This window comes from Bombina bombina, chromosome 5 (genome assembly GCF_027579735.1).
Source record: "Bombina bombina isolate aBomBom1 chromosome 5, aBomBom1.pri, whole genome shotgun sequence".
Classification (NCBI taxonomy): Eukaryota; Metazoa; Chordata; class Amphibia; order Anura; family Bombinatoridae; genus Bombina; species Bombina bombina.
In genome coordinates this window covers 288,365,263-288,384,810 of record NC_069503.1, presented here as the reverse complement: position 1 = coordinate 288,384,810, position 19,548 = coordinate 288,365,263, and the positions used below count along the sequence as shown (strand labels likewise).

Sequence of the window (19,548 nt, the reverse complement as noted above, 5' to 3'; positions counted from 1 at the left end):
ATCAGCCAGCACTATCCAGGGTGCTGAACAAAAAAATGGGCCGGCTCCAAAGCTTTCATTCCTGCTTTTTTAAATAAAGATACCAAGAGAACGAAGAAGAAGAAAATTATAATAGGAGTAAATTAGAAAGTTGCTTAAAATTGCATGCTCTATCCGAATCATGAAGGAAGAAAATTGGGTTTAGTATCCCTTTAATATTTTATTATTTTGATGTCATACCTATATAAGTGTATAAAAACATTCTGAACATTAACAGATTTTCATTAAGATTTTTTTATACATTAGTAGTAGAAGTGATTTTAAAAACTGTACTTACAAATATAAGTATTTTGTGTGAAAATTCCGAGCCACGTGTACAGAAAAATAAAATCTGTTGACTGATGTTTAAATCATGTAAAAACAAGTAAAGACTAAAAAAAAATCAGACTGTTGCCAGAAGGAATACAGTGTATGCATCAGCTTAAAACAGACCAATCCTACGCAAAGAAATACAGCAAAATCTCTAGCTACATATTTTCCAGTAAAAGAAAAAAAAAAGTGTGTGACATATGCAGTACTATTTTGTTTGTTTTTACCTTGAAGACAAATAGCAGTTACTTAAAGGGACATTAAAGGGGCATTAAACCCAACATTTTTCTTTCATGATTCAGATGGAGAATACCATTTTAAACAACTTTCTAATTTACTTTTATTATCGAATTTGCTTCATTCTCTTGATATTCTTTCATGAAAAGCATATCTAGATAGGCTCAGTAGCTTCTGATTGGTGGCTGCACATAGATGCCTCATGTGATTGGCTCACCCATGTGCATTGCTATTTCTTTAACAAAATATATCTAAAGAATGAAGCAAATTAGATAATAGAAGTAAATTGGAATGTTGTTTAAAATTGTATTTTCTATCTGAATCATGAAAGATTTTTTGGGGGGTTTAGTGTCCCTTTAAACACTTGGAGATGGTATATGTCATATATAGTATACTGTATATACTTTTTATTATTTATTTTCCCCCCTTATCCTGTAATTCCATTCTTAATTGTGAGCTTTTCAGTTGCTGTTAGAAAAAGAAGTGCAGAACACTGTTATATTAAAAACAGCCATTGGCTGCACACTCTAGTGACCTATTTATAACTGTACCTAATTGGCCACAGCAGAGACGGTAACCTAAGTTACAACATGGCAGCTCCTATTGTTTTAATGACACTAAAACTATACACTTATTTTAGCAACTTTAAAAAATTCATCTATATGCTATTCTCAGACTAATATTTTTTTTGAATGCATCATGCTACCTAGTATTTATTTAGTGTTTAATGTCCCTTTAATATATTAAGCATTTATACTTCTTAATAATTTTAAAAAATATTTTAAAAATACACAGTGCATGTAAGTACAGGTAGCCCTCAGTTTACGCCGGGGTTAGGTTCCAGAAGGAATGGTTGTAAATTGAAACCGTTGTAAATTGAAACCCAGTTTATAATGTAAGTCAATGGGAAGTGAGGGAGATAGGTTCCAGGCCCCTCTCAAAATTCTCATAAGTAACACCTAATATATTAATTTTAAAGCTTTGAAATGAAGACTTTAAATGCTAAACAGCATTATAAACCTAATAAAATAATCACACAACACAGAATATATAATTAAACTAAGTTAAATGAACAAAAACATTTGCTAAACAGCATTATAAACCTAATAAAATAATCACACAACACAGACTTCACTTGCATTTTTCTGCAAACAGTTTTTTCTATGCATTCCAATCTGGACTGATTTATAGACAGGAAGATCTTGTTCCTTTGAAATCTGCTCAATAGCTCAGGTCTGGTTAAACTGGTTAATTTCAGCTTGCTTGGCTTTGCTGCAACACAAGCGGACAGTTCCACCTACTGGCTATTTTAATAAATGCACTGCTTCTCAATGATTTTCAATAGCAGTCACATGACTGGAAAAAAAGGTTGTTATTCTGAAACTGTGTAAATTGAACCATTGTAAAACGAGGGCCACCTGTACACACTTAGATGAAACACTAGTAGTTTTGCATATATACATTTATAGTATGTGCATCTTTTCATACATATAGAAACTTTCTCAGTTTAAGGATTTTAGTGGAAGCTGTATTGGGTAGCAAATAAGTAAGCATTGTTTTCTCTTACTAAGAATGTTGGATCATGAAAACAAATTGATTTTCTGCAACACAAATAAATAACATACCTTTCAGAGGTGAGGTCTGTAGAAGGGGTGTCTTTGCTTTCCTCATGTCCTTCCCCAACGTGCCCACCCTCCAAGGTTAGGTCTTTGCTTTCTGCCTGAGTGGCAGTTTCATCCTGAGCAAGCTTTTGTAAAGGTAAGTATGAAAAGAGAGACAAGAATCCTGTCATACTGCAGCCAACGTCAGCTAATTGTTATATAGCACTGTGTAGTGAAGAAGAGTGACCCTGATCCTGTTACACATGCATGCAGAGTGCTTTGCTTTATTTTTCCCCCAAAAGAGCTTCATTAAAAAACTAAACATCTAATAATCAAAGGACACAAGTTGCATTTTAACACAGAAGTATTTGTAATTAACATAATCAGGCTGCAACATTACAATGGTTTCCTAGTTGGTATAAACAACCCCTGACAGAGTTATGGTAACCATAGACAACCTGTCTGCTGCTACACACATAAACCCTGCCCACTTCTACAGTAATCAAGCACACTGTAAAGGAATGAGAGTCTCCCAGTAATGATACTATGATGATCAGTAAGGTAATTTAACTTTTGCACTGAAGGGTTCAGGCTTTGTGCTACCTGTGTCTGGGTTGCGTTATCCTGCTTCTCTGTGCTCTTCCAGCATGGCTTTTTCAGTGATTCCAACTCTTCCAACAGCATTTTTTCTCTTTCTGTGGCCTGGTTTTCATTAATTACTAAAGCAGTCTGAACAAAAAGAGTTTTAAAAATTCACTTGTACACATGCTGGTCAAAATGTTTATTTTTATAAACAGTCATTGAAGTTTAACAAATATTTGATAAATAAAAGTACATCCAGCAGGTTCCTAAAGTCACCTACTTTAAAAATAATAATGTATATTTGCCAACTGTCCATATTTTCCTGAGACAATCCAGTTTGTTTGCACCCTGGTCTGTAATTTAATTTGTTTAGGATTCTTTCCCAAATTGTAAAAATCCAGCCTGAGGTTTGGGCTTGACATGGGAGTCTGTGGCTTTGTTGGTCTTATGAATAAATGTGTTTGCAAATATAGATTTTAAGGCCTAGATTCCATATTAATTGCTACCTGTAACGCCAGCTATATGCCAGAGGGCACTACATTATCTGGGATCATACCTAAAAGGCTACATATAGAAAGTGAAACCCAGTTAGTGCTAGGTAGAAATAGGTAGCAAAAGCCTATGCTTTGCATAAGATCCACTACAGCATATGGCCATCACTACAACTGTGAAGTTTCAAGGTGATACAGTTTCCTTGACCAATAGATTGTATTTCACTGAATTGTCCTGTGGAATAAATACTAACCACTTTTCATCAACCCCATAATAATATTTAAAGGTTCAGGTGATTTCTCATTTTAAAGAGAGAAATATTTTATCACAGAGATGTATGGATTACATTGCTTCCCTTTTTCTGGTTTCTAAGGTTCAAGAGATTACCCTTTTTACAGTGACCGCGTGCCACCTAGATTTTCATCATCATCTGAGAACTAACTTGGGAATGTAGCTGACAAAAAATGGCCTACAGGGACCAAGAAATTGATGTGAAGTCTCACTTAAAGGGACATTAAACCCAAACATTTTCTTTCATGATTCAGACAGAGAATACAATTTTAAACAACATTCCAATATACTTCTATTATCTAATTTGCTTCATTCTTTAGATATCCTTTGTTAAATAGCAATACACATGAGCCAATCACATGAGAAAAAATGTGCAGCCACCAATCAGAAGCTACTGGGCCTATCTAGATATGCTTTTCAGGAAAGAATATCAAGAGAATGAAGCAAATTAGAAAGTTGTTTAAAATGGTATTCTCTATCTGAATCCTGAAAGAAAAATATTTGGTTTAATGTCCCTTTAAGCATATAGCTGGCATAATTAGGGCTGCAGTAACATGTATCTGATCTGAGAACTCAATCGTTTATATAGCTGGCATAATCAAGGTTGCAGAGACCATATAACCTATCAATTCTCTCACTTACGTATATTACTGGTAAAACAGGGGGCACAGGAATCCCTTATCTGATCTATGGTGTCAAATGCATGTGTAGATGTCATCATGGGGTCATGCATCTGAGTTTGAAATAGCTTTATATAGCTGACATAATACAGCCTGTGTGACTGCTGTGCCTAGGTACCTTACCTAGGTCTAGATTACAATTGACGTGCTGACATTTGCACGTGAAAGATTATTAGAATAGCGCTGGTGCGTTAATTTGCGCACGTATAACAAGTTGAAAGTAAATGCGTTCGCTTGAGTGCAACAAATTATATGCGTGTCGATTTCAATAACGCTCCTTAAGAGAACGAATTCTTCATGTATGGTAACCCGACACCTAAAGCGCATTTACGCATATTTTACATTCTAATGTTCTTCACACAGATTTTTATTCTTAACTATATATTTCCATATATATGTTAATGCAAAATATATATCTACAGGCTGCAACTTACGATTTTCATAATCAATAAATCTGCAGATAATTTTTTCGATTAATCGACTAATCGGATAAAAAAACAACAACAATATTGTATTCCTGTATTTAAAATAAAATCCACATACTGAGTGTTACAAATATAAAACTTCAGACTAAAAAACTTTACATTAACAGCAGAGCACATTTTTATAATTAAGCAAAACCACACACTTTTTGAAAAGAGTTAGGACTAGAACTAGAACTTAAATAGGGGCAGAATGGACCTGATCATTGCTGGGAACCAGGGAACTCTTTCCCTCGTTTATCTTCCATCCATGGGATCGAAGAAGGTGAAGAAGAGTCCTCGAATGGTCCTCTGTTAGACTGCATGACGAAGCTTGGACCAGGATGTCGTCCAGATAAGGTGCCACTGCAATACCTCTGGCTCTCGCTACAGAGAGCAGCGCTCCCAGAACCTTCGTAAAGACTCTTGGGGCAGTCTCCAGAACGAACGGTAGGGCCACAAACTGGAAGTGTTGCTCTAGAAACGCAAATCTTAGGAATCTGAAGTGATCCTTGTGGATTGGCACGTGAAGGTAAGCATCCTTCAAATCTATTGTAGTCATGAACTGTCCCTCTTGAAATAGGGGCAGAATGGACCTGATCATCTCCATCTTGAACGATGGGACCGACAGAAATTTGTTTAGGCACTTTAGGTCTAGAATCGGGCGAAACGTGCCCTCCTTCTTTGGGACCACGAAACGGTTTGAACAAATACCCCAGACCTCTTTCCGCTAGAGGTACTGGTAGGATTACTCAGAGAGAGGAGAGATCCCTCACGCATTCTAGAAAGGCGTCTCTCTTATCGGGACTTGAAGATAGGTTTGACAGAAACAGAATTTATGTTTACCTGATAAATTTCTTTCTCCTACGGTGTGTCCGGTCCACGGCTTCATCCTTATTTGTGGGATATTCTCTTCCCATACAGGAAATGGCAAAGAGAGCACACAGCAAAGCTGTCCATATAGCCCCCCTCTGGCTCCGCCCCCCAGTCATTCGACCGACGGTTAGGAGAAAAAGGAGAAACTATAAGGTGCCGTGGTGACTGTAGTGTGCATAAAAATAAAAATTTTAAACCTGACTAAAAGCCAGGGCGGGCCGTGGACCGGACACACCGTAGGAGAAAGAAATTTATCAGGTAAACATAAATTCTGTTTTCTCCTACATTGGTGTGTCCGGTCCACGGCTTCATCCATACTTGTGGGAACCAATACCAAAGCTTTAGGACACGGATGAAGGGAGGGAACAAGTCAGGTAACCTAAACGGAAGGCACCACAGCTTGCAAAACCTCTCCCAAAAACAGCCTCCGAAGAAGCATAAGTATCGAATTTGTAAAATTTGGCAAAAGTATGCAGAGAAGACCAAGTCGCTGCCTTACAGATCTGTTCAACAGAAGCCTCGTTCTTGAAGGCCCATGTGGAAGCCACAGCTCTAGTAGAATGAGCTGTAATTCGTTCAGGAGGCTGCCGGCCGGCAGTCTCATAAGCCAAGCGGATGATGCTTTTTAGCCAAAAGGAAAGAGAGGTAGCAGTAGCTTTCTGACCTCTCCTCTTACCAGAATAGACGACAAACAAAGAAGATGTCTGTCTGAAATCCTTTGCTGCTTCTAAATAGAATTTTAAAGCACGAACTACATCTAAGTTATGTAACAAACGTTCCTTCTTCGAAGCTGGATTCGGACACAGAGAAGGAACAACTATTTCCTGGTTAATATTCCTATTGGAAACCACCTTTGGAAGAAAACCAGGCTTAGTACGTAAAACTACCTTATCTGTATGGAATACCAGATAGGGTGAAGAACACTGCAAAGCAGACAATGTGGAAACTCTTCTAGCAGAAGAAATAGCAACCAAAAACAGGACTTTCCAAGATAGTAAGTTAATATCTATGAAATGTAAAGGTTCAAACGGAACCCCTTGAAGAACTGAAAGAACTAAATTTAGACTCCATGGAGGAGTCATAGGTCTGTAGACAGGCTTGATTCTACCTAATGCCTGTACAAACAACTGTACATCTGGCACGGCTGCCAGACGTTTGTGCAACAAGACAGACAGAGCAGATATCTGTCCTTTTAGAGAACTAGCTGACAAACCTTTATCCAAACCCTCATGGAGAAAGGAAGTATCCTAGGAATTCTAATTTTACTCCAAGAGTAACCCTTGGATTCGCACCAACAGATATATTTTTGCCATATCTTATGGTAAATTTTCCTAGTCACAGGTTTTCTGGCCTGAACCAGAGTATCTATAACTGAATCCGAAAACCCACGCTTAGATAGAATCAAGCGTTCAATTTCCAAGCAGTCAGTTGCAGAGAAACTAGATTTGGATGTTTGAATGGACCTTGTACTAGAAGGTCCTGCCTCAAAGGTAGTTTCCATGGTGGAGCCGATGACATATTCACCAGGTCTGCATACCAAGTCCTGCGTGGCCATGCAGGAGCTATTAGAATCACCGAGGCCTTCTCTTGTTTGATCCTGGCTACAAGCCTGGGAAGGAGAGGGAACGGTGGAAACACAAAAGCTAGACTGAACGACCAAGGCGCCACCAATGCATCTACTAGTGTCGCCTTGGGATCCCTGGATCTGGACCCGTAGCGAGGAACCTTGGAGTTCTGACGAGACGCCATCAGATCCATAACTGGAATGCCCGATAGTTGAGTTAACTGGGCAAAGACCTCCGGGTGGAGTTCCCACTCCCCCGGATGGAAAGTCTGATGACTCAAATAATCCGCCTCCCAGTTGTCCACTCCTGGGATGTGAATTGCAGATAGATGGCAGGAGTGATCCTCCGCCCATTTGATGATATTAGATACCTCTCTCATCGCCAGGGAACTCTTTGTTCCCCCCTGGTGATTGATGTACGCTACAGTCGCCATGTTGTCCGACTGAAATCTTATGTACCTGGCGTTCGCTAGTTGAGGCCAAGCCAGGAGCGCATTGAATATCGCTCTCAGTTCCAAAATGTTTATCGGGAGAAGAGACTCTTCCCGAGACCATAGACCCTGAGCTTTCAGGGAGTCCCAGACCGCGCCCCAGCCTAAGAGACTGGCGTCGGTCGTGACAATGATCCACTCTGGTCTGTGGAAACTCATTCCCTGAGACAGGTGATCCTGAGCCAACCACCAGAGGAGTGAGTCTCTGGTTATCTGGTCCACTTGAATCTGGGGAGACAAGTCTGCATAATCCCCATTCCACTGTTTGAGCATGCACAGTTGCAATGGTCTTAAATGAATTCGAGCAAAAGGAACCACGTCCATTGCCGCAACCATTAACCCTATTACCTCCATGCACTGAGCTATGGAAGGCTGAGGAATAGAGTGAAGAACTCGACAAGCGTTTAGAAGCTTTAACTTTCTGACCTCTGTCAGAAAAATCTTCATTTCCACAGAGTCTATTATTGTTCTCAGAAAGGGAACCCTTGTGAAGGGAGACAGAGAACTCTTTTCTATGTTCACCTTCCACCCGAGATCTGAGAAAGGCTAAAACAATGTCTGTATGAGCCCTTGTTTTGGGAAGGGACGACGCTTGAATTAGAATGTCGTCTAGGTAAGGTGCTACTGCGATGCCCCTCGGCCTTAGGACCGCTAAAAGGGACCCTAGCACCTTTGTGAAAATTCTGGGAGCAGTGGCTAAACCGAACGGAAGAGCCACGAACTGGTAATGTTTGTCCAGAAAGGCAAACCTCAGGAACCGATGATGATCTTTGTGGATAGGAATATGCAGATACGCATCCTTTAGGTCCATGGTAGTCATATATTGACCCTCCTGGATCGTTGGTAAAATTGTCCGAATGGTTTCCATTTTGAATGATGGAACTCTGAGGAATTTGTTTAGGATTTTTAAGTCCAGAATTGGCCTGAAAGTTCCTTCTTTTTTGGGAACTACAAACAGGTTTGAGTAAAACCCCAGACCTTGTTCCGCTGTTGGAACTGGGTGTATCACTTCCATCTTTAATAGGTCTTCTACGCAACGTAAGAATGCCTGTCTCTTTATCTGGTCTAAAGATAAGCGAGACATGTGGAACCTTCCCCTTGGAGGAAGTTCCTTGAACTCTAGAAGATACCCCTGAGAGACAATTTCTAGTGCCCAGGGGTCCGGAACATCTCTTGCCCAAGCCTGAGCAAAGAGAGAAAGTCTGCCCCCTACTAGATCCGGTCCCGGATCGGGGGCTACCCCTTCATGCTGTCTTGGTAGCAGCAGCAGGCTTCTTGGCCTGTTTTCCCTTGTTCCAGCCTTGCAATGGTTTCCATGCTGGTTTAGGCTGGGAAGCGTTACCCTCTTGTCTAGAGGTTGCAGAGTTAGAAGCCAGTCCGTTCCTGAAATTGCGAAAGGAACGAAAATTAGACTTATTCTTAGCCTTGAAAGGCCTATCCTGTGGGAGGGCATGGCCCTTTCCCCCAGTGATGTCTGAAATAATCTCCTTCAATTCTGGCCCGAAAAACATAATTTATGTAAGAACTTACCTGATAAATTCATTTCTTTCATATTAGCAAGAGTCCATGAGCTAGTGACGTATGGGATATACATTCCTACCAGGAGGGGCAAAGTTTCCCAAACCTCAAAATGCCTATAAATACACCCCTCACCACACCCACAATTCAGTTTAACGAATAGCCAAGAAGTGGGGTGATAAAAAAGTGCGAAAGCATATAAAATAAGGAATTGGAATAATTGTGCTTTATACAAAATCATAACCACCACAAAAAAAGGGCGGGCCTCATGGACTCTTGCTAATATGAAAGAAATGAATTTATCAGGTAAGTTCTTACATAAATTATGTTTTCTTTCATGTAATTAGCAAGAGCCCATGAGCTAGTGACGTATGGGATAATGACTACCCAAGATGTGGATCTTTCCACACAAGAGTCACTAGAGAGGGAGGGACAAAATAAAGACAGCCAATTCCTGCTGAAAATAATCCACACCCAAAAATAAAGTTTAATGAAAAACATAAGCAGAAGATTCAAACTGAAACCGCTGCCTGAAGTACTTTTCTACCAAAAACTGCTTCAGAAGAAGAAAATACATAAAAATGGTAGAATTTAGTAAAAGTATGCAAAGAGGACCAAGTTGCTGCTTTGCAAATCTGATCAACCGAAGCTTCATTCCTAAACGCCCAGGAAGTAGAAACTGACCTAGTAGAATGAGCTGTAATTCTCTGAGGCGGAGTTTTACCCGACTCAACATAGGCAAGATGAATTAAAGATTTCAACCAAGATGCCAAAGAAATGGCAGAAGCTTTCTGGCCTTTTCTAGAACCGGAAAAGATAACAAATAGACTAGAAGTCTTTCGGAAAGATTTAGTAGCTTCAACATAATATTTCAAAGCTCTAACAACATCCAAAGAATGCAACGATTTCTCCTTAGAATTCTTAGGATTAGGACATAATGAAGGAACCACAATTTCTCTACTAATGTTGTTGGAATTCACAACTTTAGGTAAAAATTCAAAAGAAGTTTGCAACACCGCCTTCAGAAAAGGAGACTCACAAGAAAGAGCAGATAATTCAGAAACTCTTCTGGCAGAAGAGATGGCCAAAAGGAACAAAACTTTCCAAGAAAGTAATTTAATGTCCAATGAATGCATAGGTTCAAACGGAGGAGCTTGAAGAGCTCCCAGAACCAAATTCAAACTCCAAGGAGGAGAAATTGACTTAATGACAGGTTTTATACGAACCAAAGCTTGTACAAAACAATGAATATCAGGAAGAATAGCAATCTTTCTGTGAAAAAGAACAGAAAGAGCAGAGATTTGTCCTTTCAAGGAACTTGCGGACAAACCCTTATCTAAACCATCCTGAAGAAACTGTAAAATTCTCGGTATTCTAAAAGAATGCCAAGAAAAATGATGAGAAAGACACCAAGAAAAATAAGTCTTCCAGACTCTATAATATATCTCTCTAGATACAGATTTACGAGCCTGTAACATAGTATTAATCACAGAGTCAGAGAAACCTCTTTGACCAAGAATCAAGCGTTCAATCTCCATACCTTTAAATTTAAGGATTTCAGATCCTGATGGAAAAAAGGACCTTGTGACAGAAGGTCTGGTCTTAACGGAAGAGTCCACGGTTGGCAAGAGGCCATCCGGACAAGATCCGCATACCAAAACCTGTGAGGCCATGCCGGAGCTACCAGCAGAACAAACGAGCATTCCTTCAGAATCTTGGAGATTACTCTTGGAAGAAGAACTAGAGGCGGAAAGATATAGGCAGGATGATACTTCCAAGGAAGTGATAATGCATCCACTGCCTCCGCCTGAGGATCCCGGGATCTGGACAGATACCTGGGAAGTTTCTTGTTTAGATGGGACGCCATCAGATCTATTTCTGGAAGTTCCCACATTTGAACAATCTGAAGAAATACCTCTGGGTGAAGAGGCCATTCGCCCGGATGCAACGTTTGGCGACTGAGATAATCCGCTTCCCAATTGTCTATACCTGGGATATGAACCGCAGAGATTAGACAGGAGCTGGATTCCGCCCAAACCAAAATTCGAGATACTTCTTTCATAGCCAGAGGACTGTGAGTCCCTCCTTGATGATTGATGTATGCCACAGTTGTGACATTGTCTGTCTGAAAACAAATGAACGATTCTCTCTTCAGAAGAGGCCAAAACTGAAGAGCTCTGAAAATTGCACGGAGTTCCAAAATATTGATCGGTAATCTCACCTCCTGAGATTCCCAAACTCCTTGTGCCGTCAGAGATCCCCACACAGCTCCCCAACCTGTGAGACTTGCATCTGTTGAAATTACAGTCCAGGTCGGAAGCACAAAAGAAGCCCCCTGAATTAAACGATGGTGATCTGTCCACCATGTTAGAGAGTGTCGAACAATCGGTTTTAAAGATATTAATTGAGATATCTTTGTGTAATCCTTGCACCATTGATTCAGCATACAGAGCTGAAGAGGTCGCATGTGAAAACGAGCAAAAAGGATCGCGTCCGATGCAGCAGTCATAAGACCTAGAATTTCCATGCATAAGGCTACCGAAGGGAATGATTGTGACTGAAGGTTTCGACAAGCTGCAATCAATTTTAGACGTCTCTTGTCTGTTAAAGACAGAGTCATGGACACTGAATCCATCTGGAAACCCAGAAAGGTTACCCTTGTCTGAGGAATCAATGAACTTTTTGGTAAATTGATCCTCCAACCATGATCTTGAAGAAACAACACAAGTCGATTCGTATGAGATTCTGCTAAATGTAAAGACTGAGCAAGTACCAAGATATCGTCCAAATAAGGAAATACCACAATACCCTGTTCTCTGATTACAGACAGAAGGGCACCGAGAACCTTTGTAAAAATTCTTGGAGCTGTAGCTAGGCCAAACGGCAGAGCCACAAACTGGTAATGCTTGTCCAGAAAAGAGAATCTCAGGAACTGATAATGATCTGGATGAATCGGAATATGCAGATATGCATCCTGTAAATCTATTGTGGACATATAATTCCCTTGCTGAACAAAAGGCAAGATAGTCCTTACAGTTACCATCTTGAACGTTGGTATCCTTACATAACGATTCAATATTTTTAGATCCAGAACTGGTCTGAAGGAATTCTCCTTCTTTGGTACAATGAAGAGATTTGAATAGAACCCCATCCCCTGTTCCGGAACTGGAACTGGCATAATTACTCCAGTCAACTCTAGATCTGAAACACAATTCAGAAATGCTTGAGCTTTTACTGGATTTACTGGGACACGGGAAAGAAAAAATCTCTTTGCAGGAGGTCTCATCTTGAAACCAATTCTGTACCCTTCCGAAACAATGTTCTGAATCCAAAGATTGTGAACAGAATTGATCCAAATTTCCTTGAAAAAACGTAACCTGCCCCCTACCAGCTGAGCTGGAATGAGGGCCGCACCTTCATGTGGACTTAGAAGCAGGCTTTGCCTTTCTAGCTGGCTTGGATTTATTCCAGACTGGAGATGGTTTCCAAACTGAAACTGCTCCTGAGGATGAAGGATCAGGCTTTTGTTCTTTGTTGAAACGAAAGGAACGAAAACGATTATTAGCCCTGTTTTTACCTTTAGATTTTTTATCCTGTGGTAAAAAAGTTCCTTTCCCACCAGTAACAGTTGAAATAATAGAATCCAACTGAGAACCAAATAATTTGTTACCCTGGAAAGAAATAGAAAGCAGAGTTGATTTAGAAGCCATATCAGCATTCCAAGTTTTAAGCCATAAAGCTCTTCTAGCTAAAATATCTAGAGACATAAACCTGACATCAACTCTGATAATATCAAAAATGGCATCACAGATAAAATTATTAGCATGCTGAAGAAGAATAATAATATCATGAGAATCATGATGTGTTACTTGTTGCGCTAAAGTTTCCAACCAAAAAGTTGAAGCTGCAGCAACATCAGCCAAAGATATAGCAGGTCTAAGAAGATTACCTGAACACAGATAAGCTTTTCTTAGAAAGGATTCAATTTTCCTATCTAAAGGATCCTTAAACGAAGTACCATCTGACGTAGGAATAGTAGTACGTTTAGCAAGGGTAGAAATAGCCCCATCAACTTTAGGGATTTTGTCCCAAAATTCTAATCTGTCAGACGGTACAGGATATAATTGCTTAAAACGTTTAGAAGGAGTAAATGAATTACCCAATTTATCCCATTCTTTGGAAATTACTGCAGAAAACATAATTTATGTAAGAACTTACCTGATAAATTCATTTCTTTCATATTAGCAAGAGTCCATGAGCTAGTGACGTATGGGATATACATTCCTACCAGGAGGGGCAAAGTTTCCCAAACCTTAAAATGCCTATAAATACACCCCTCACCACACCCACAAATCAGTTTAACAAATAGCCAAGAAGTGGGGTGATAAGAAAAAAGTGCGAAAGCATATAAAATAAGGAATTGGAATAATTGTGCTTTAAAAAAATCAAAACCACCACAAAAAAGGGCGGGCCTCATGGACTCTTGCTAATATGAAAGAAATGAATTTATCAGGTAAGTTCTTACATAAATTATGTTTTCTTTCATGTAATTAGCAAGAGTCCATGAGCTAGTGACGTATGGGATAATGATTACCCAAGATGTGGATCTTTCCACACAAGAGTCACTAGAGAGGGAGGGATAAAATAAAGACAGCCAATTCCTGCCAAAAATAATCCACACCCGGAATAAAATTTTAATGAAAAAACATAATCAGAAGATTCAAACTGAAACCACTGCCTGAAGTACGTTTCTACCAAAAACTGTTTCAGAAGAAGAAAACACATAAAAATGGTAGAATTTAGTAAAAGCATGCAAAGAGGACCAAGTTGCTGCTTTGCAAATCTGATCAACCGAAGCTTCATTCCTAAACGCCCAGGAAGTAGAAACTGACCTAGTAGAATGAGCTGTAATCCTTTGAGGCGGAGTTTTACCCAACTCGACATAGGCATGATGAATTAAAGATTTCAACCAAGATGCCAAAGAAATGGCAGAAGCTTTCTGGTCTTTTCTAGAACCGGAAAAGATGACAAATAGACTAGAAGTCTTTCGGAAAGACTTGGTAGCTTCAACATAATATTACAAAGCTCTAACAGCATCCAAAGAATGCAATGATTTCTCCTTAGAATTCATAGGATTAGGACATAATGAAGGAACCACAATTTCTCTACTAATGTTGTTAGAATTCACAACCTTAGGTAAAAAAATTCAAAAGAATTTCGCAGCACCACCTTATCCTGATGCAAAATCAGAAAAGAAGACTCACAAAAAAGAGTAGATAATTCAGAGACTCTTCTGGCAGAAGAGATGGCCAAAAGAAACAAAACTTTACAAGAAAGTAATATAACGACCAAAGAATGCATGGGTTCAAAAGGAGGAGCTTAAAGAGCCCCCAGAACCAAATTCAAACTCCAAGGAGGAGAAATTGACTTAATGACAGGTTTTATACGAACCAAAGGTTGTACAAAACAATGAATATCAGGAAGATTAGCAATCCTTCTGTGAAAAAGAACAGAAAGAGCAGAGATTTGTCTTTCAAGGAACTTGCGGACAAACCTTTATCTAAACCATCCTCAAGAAATATAAGTCTTCCAGACTCTATAATATATCTCTCTAGATACAGATTTACGAGCCTGTCACATAGTATCAATCACAGAGTCAGAGAAACCTCTTTGACCAAGAATCAAGCGTTCAAACTCCATACCTTAAAATTAAGGTTTTGAGATCCTGATGGAAAAAAGAACCTTGAGACAGAAAGACTGGTCTTAACGGAAGAGTCCACAGCTGGCAAGAGGCCATCCGGACAAGATCCGCATACCAAAACCTGTGAGGCCATGCTGGAGCTACCAGCAGGACAAACGAGCATTCCTTAGAATATTGGAGAATACCCTTGGAAGAAGAACTAGAGGCGGAAAGATATAGGCAGGATGACACTTGTAAGGAAGAGATAATGCATCCACTGCCTCCGCCCGAGGATCCCGGGATCCGGACAGATACCAGGGAAGTTTCTTGTTTAGATGAGAAGCCATCAGATCTATTTCTGGGAGTTCCCACATTTGAACAATCTGAGGAAATACCTCTGGGTGAAGACCATTCGCCCAGGTGCAACGTTTGGCGACTGAGATAATCCGCTTTCCAATTGTCCATACCTGGGATATGAACCGCAGAGATTAGACAGGAGCTGGATTCCGCCCAAACCAAAATTCGAGATACTTCTTTCATAGCCAGAGGACTGTGAGTCCCTCCTTGATGATTGATGTATGCCACAGTTGTGACATTGTCTATCTGAAAACAAATGAACAACTCTCTCTTCAGAAGAGGCCAAGACTGAAGAGCTCTGAAAATTGCACGGAGTTCCAAAATATTGATCGGAAATCTCACCTCCTGAGATTCCCAAACCCCTTGTGCCGTCAGATACCCCCACACAGCTCCCCAACCTGTAAGACTTGCATCTGTTGAGATTATAGTCCAGGTCGGAAGAACAAAGAAGCCCCCTGAACTAAACGATGGTGATCTGTCCATCATGTCAGAGAGTGTCGTATAATCGGTTTAAAGATATTAATTGAGATATCTTTGAGTAATCCCTGCACCATTGGTTCAGCATACAGAGCTGAAGAGGTCGCATGTGTAAACGAGCAAAGGAGATCGCATCTGATGCGGCAGTCCTAAGACCTAAAATTTAAATGCATAAGGCTACCAAAGGGAATGATTGTGACTGAAGGTTTTGACAAGCTGATATCAATGTTAAACTTCTCTTGTCTGACAAGGACAGAGTCATAGACACTGAATCTATCTAGAAACCTAAAAAGGTTACCCTTGTCTGAGGAATCAATGAACTGATTGGTAAATTGATCCTCCAACCATGAACTTGAAGAAACAACACAAGTCGATTCGTATGAGATTCTTCGAAAATGAGAAGACTGAGCAAGTACCAAGATATCGTCCAAATAAAGAAATACCAAAACCCTGTTCTCTGATTACAGAAAGAAGGGCACCGAGAACCTTTGAAAAAAATTCTTGGAACTGAGGCTAGGCCAAACGGTAGAGCCACAAAACTGGTAATGCTTGTCTAAAAAGAGAATCTCAGACACTAAAAGTGATCTGGATGAATCAGAATATGCAGATACACATCCTGTAAATCTATTGTAGACATATAATTCCCTTGCTAAACAAAAGGCAGGAGTAGAGACAGCCCCAAAACCTTAGGGATTTTGTCCCAAAAGGGACAGGATATAATTGCTTAAACGTTTAGAAGGAGTAAAAGAATTACCCAAATTATTCCATTCCCTGGAAATTACTTCAGAAATAGCATCAGGGAGATTAAACACTTCTGGAATAACTACAGGAGATTTAAAAACCTTATTTAAACGTTTAGATTTAGTATCAAGAGGACCAGAATCCTCTATTTCTAATGCAATTAATACTTCTTTAAATAAAGAACGAATAAATTCCATCTTGAACAAATACAAAGATTTATCAGCATCAACCTCTGAGACAGAAACCTCTGAACCAGAAGAACCATTATCAGTATCAGAATGATGATGTTCATTTAAAAATTCATCTGAAAAAAGAGAAGTTTTAAAAGACTTTTATGTAAACTAGAAGGAGAAATAACAGACATAGCCTTCTTAATGGATTTAAAAAATAAAATCTCTTATGTTTATCAGGAACACTCTGAAAATTAGATGTTGACGGAACAGCAACAGGTAATGTAACAGTACTAAAGGAAATTTTATCTGCATTAATAAGTTTGTCATGACATGCAATACAAACAACAGCTGGAGAAACAGATACCAAAAATTATAGCAGATACACTTAGCTTGGTAGCTCCAGCACCGGGCAGTGATTTTCCTGAAGTATCTTCTGACTCAGTTGCAACGTGGAACATCTTGCAATATGTAATAGAAAAAACAACATATAAAGCAAAATTGATCAAATTCCTTAAATGACAGTTTCAGGAATGGGAAAAAATGCCAAAGAACAAGCTTCTAGCAACCAGAAGCAATGAAAAATGAGACTTAAATAATGTGGAGACAAAAGCGACGCCCATATTTTTTTAGCGCCAAATAAGACGCCCACATTATTTGGCGCCAAAAATGACGCCACATCCGGAACGCCGTTTTTTTTGCGCAAAATAACGTCAAAAAATGACGCAACTTCCGGCGACACGTATGACGCCGGAAACGGAAAAGATTTTTTGCGCCAAAAAAGTCCGCGCCAAGAATGACGCAATAAAATGAAGCATTTTCAGCCCCCGCGAGCCTAACAGCCCACAGGGAAAAAAGAGTCAAATTTTTGAAGGTAAGAAAAAATGATTAATTCAAATGCATTATCCCAAATATGAAACTGACTGTCTGAAAAATAAGGAATGTTGAACATTCTGAGTCAAGGCAAATAAATGTTTGAATACATATATTTAGAACTTATAAACAAAGTGCCCAACCATAGCTTAGAGTGTCACAGAAAATAAGATTTACTTACCCCAGGACACTCATCTACATGTTTGTAGAAAGCCAAACCAGTACTGAAACGAGAATCAGCAGAGGTAATGGTATATAAATAAGAGTATATCGTCGATCTGAAAAGGGAGGTAAGAGATGAATCTCTACGACCGATAACAGAGAACCTATGAAATAGACCCCGTAGAAGGAGATCACTGCATTCAAATAGGCAATACTCTCCTCACATCCCTCTGACATTCACTGCACGCTGAGAGGAAAACCGGGCTCCAACTTGCTGCGGAGCGCATATCAACGTAGAATCTAGCACAAACTTACTTCACCACCTCCATAGGAGGCAAAGTTTGTAAAACTGATTTGTGGGTGTGGTGAGGGGTGTATTTATAGGCATTTTAAGGTTTGGGAAACTTTGCCCCTCCTGGTAGGAATGTATATCCCATACGTCACTAGCTCATGGACTCTTGCTAATTACATGAAAGAAATAGCATTAGGAACAGGAAAAACTTCTGGAATAACCACAGGAGCTTTAAATACCTTATCCAAACGTTTAGAATTAGTATCAAGAGGACCAGAATCCTCTATTTCTAAAGCAATTAGTACTTCTTTAAGTAAAGAACGAATAAATTCCATTTTAAATAAATATGAAGATTTATCAGCATCAACCTCTGAGACAGAATCCTCTGAACCAGAAGAGTCATCAGAATCAGAATGATGATGTTCATTTAAAAATTCATCTGTAGGGAGAGAAGTTTTAAAAGATTTTTTACGTTTACTAGAAGGAGAAATAACAGACATAGCCTTCTTTATGGATTCAGAAACAAAATCTCTTATATTATCAGGAACATTCTGCACCTTAGATGTTGAAGGAACTGCAACAGGCAATGGTACTTTACTAAAGGAAATATTATCTGCATTAACAAGTTTGTCATGACAATCAATACAAACAACAGCCGGAGGAATAGCTACCAAAAGTTTACAGCAGATACACTTAGCTTTGGTAGATCCAGCACCAGACAGCTATTTTCCTGTAGTATCTTCTGACTCAGATGCAACGTGAGACATCTTGCAATATGTAAGAGAAAAAACAACATATAAAGCAAAATTGATCAAATTCCTTAAATGACAGTTTCAGGAATGGGAAAGAATGCCAAAGAACAAGCTTCTAGCAACCAGAAGCAATAAAAAATGAGACTTAAATGTGGAGAAAAAAGCGACGCCCATATTTTTTAGCGCCAAATCAGACGTCCACATTATTTGGCGCCTAAATGCTTTTGGCGCCAAAAATGACGCCACATCCGGAACGCCGTCATCTTTGGCGCAAAATAACGTCAAAAAAATGACGCAACTTCCGGTGACACGTATGACGCCGGAAAAGGAAAATAATTTTTGCGCCAAAAAAGTCCGCGCCAAGAATGACGCAATAAAATGAAGCATTTTCAGCCCCCGCGAGCCTAACAGCCCACAGGGAAAAAAGTCAAATTTTTGAAGGTAAGAAAAAAATGATTAATTCAAATGGATTATCCCAAATATGAAACTGACTGTCTGAAAAATAAGGAAAGTTGAACATTCTGAGTCAAGGCAAATAAATGTTTGAATACATATATTTAGAACTTTATAAACAAAGTGCCCAACCATAGCTTAGAGTGTCACAGAAAATAAGATTTACTTACCCCAGGACACTCATCTACATGTTGGTAGAAAGCCAAACCAGTACTGAAACGAGAATCAGCAGAGGTAATGGTATATATAAGAGTATATCGTCGATCTGAAAAGGGAGGTAAGAGATGAATCTCTACGACCGATAACAGAGAACCTATGAAATAGACCCCGTAGAAGGAGATCACTGCATTCAAATAGGCAATACTCTCTTCACATCCCTCTGACATTCACTGCACGCTGAGAGGAAAACCGGGCTCCAACTTGCTGCGGAGCGCATATCAACGTAGAATC

The 19,548-nt window shown here is 39.5% G+C and overlaps 1 protein-coding gene across 1 annotated transcript in view; it reads right to left on the bottom strand.

Annotated features, from left to right (window-relative positions):
• AKAP9 (A-kinase anchoring protein 9) overlaps window positions 1-19,548 on the bottom strand; it is an 894,005-nt gene that overhangs the window by 460,207 nt on the left and 414,250 nt on the right. Inside the window, exons 18-19 of the mRNA XM_053715709.1 lie at window positions 2,790-2,915; window positions 2,211-2,332 (exon numbers count right to left, since the gene is read on the bottom strand). Of these exons, the coding sequence (XP_053571684.1) occupies window positions 2,211-2,332; window positions 2,790-2,915 (248 nt within the window). The remainder of the gene's footprint in view (window positions 1-2,210; window positions 2,333-2,789; window positions 2,916-19,548) is intronic.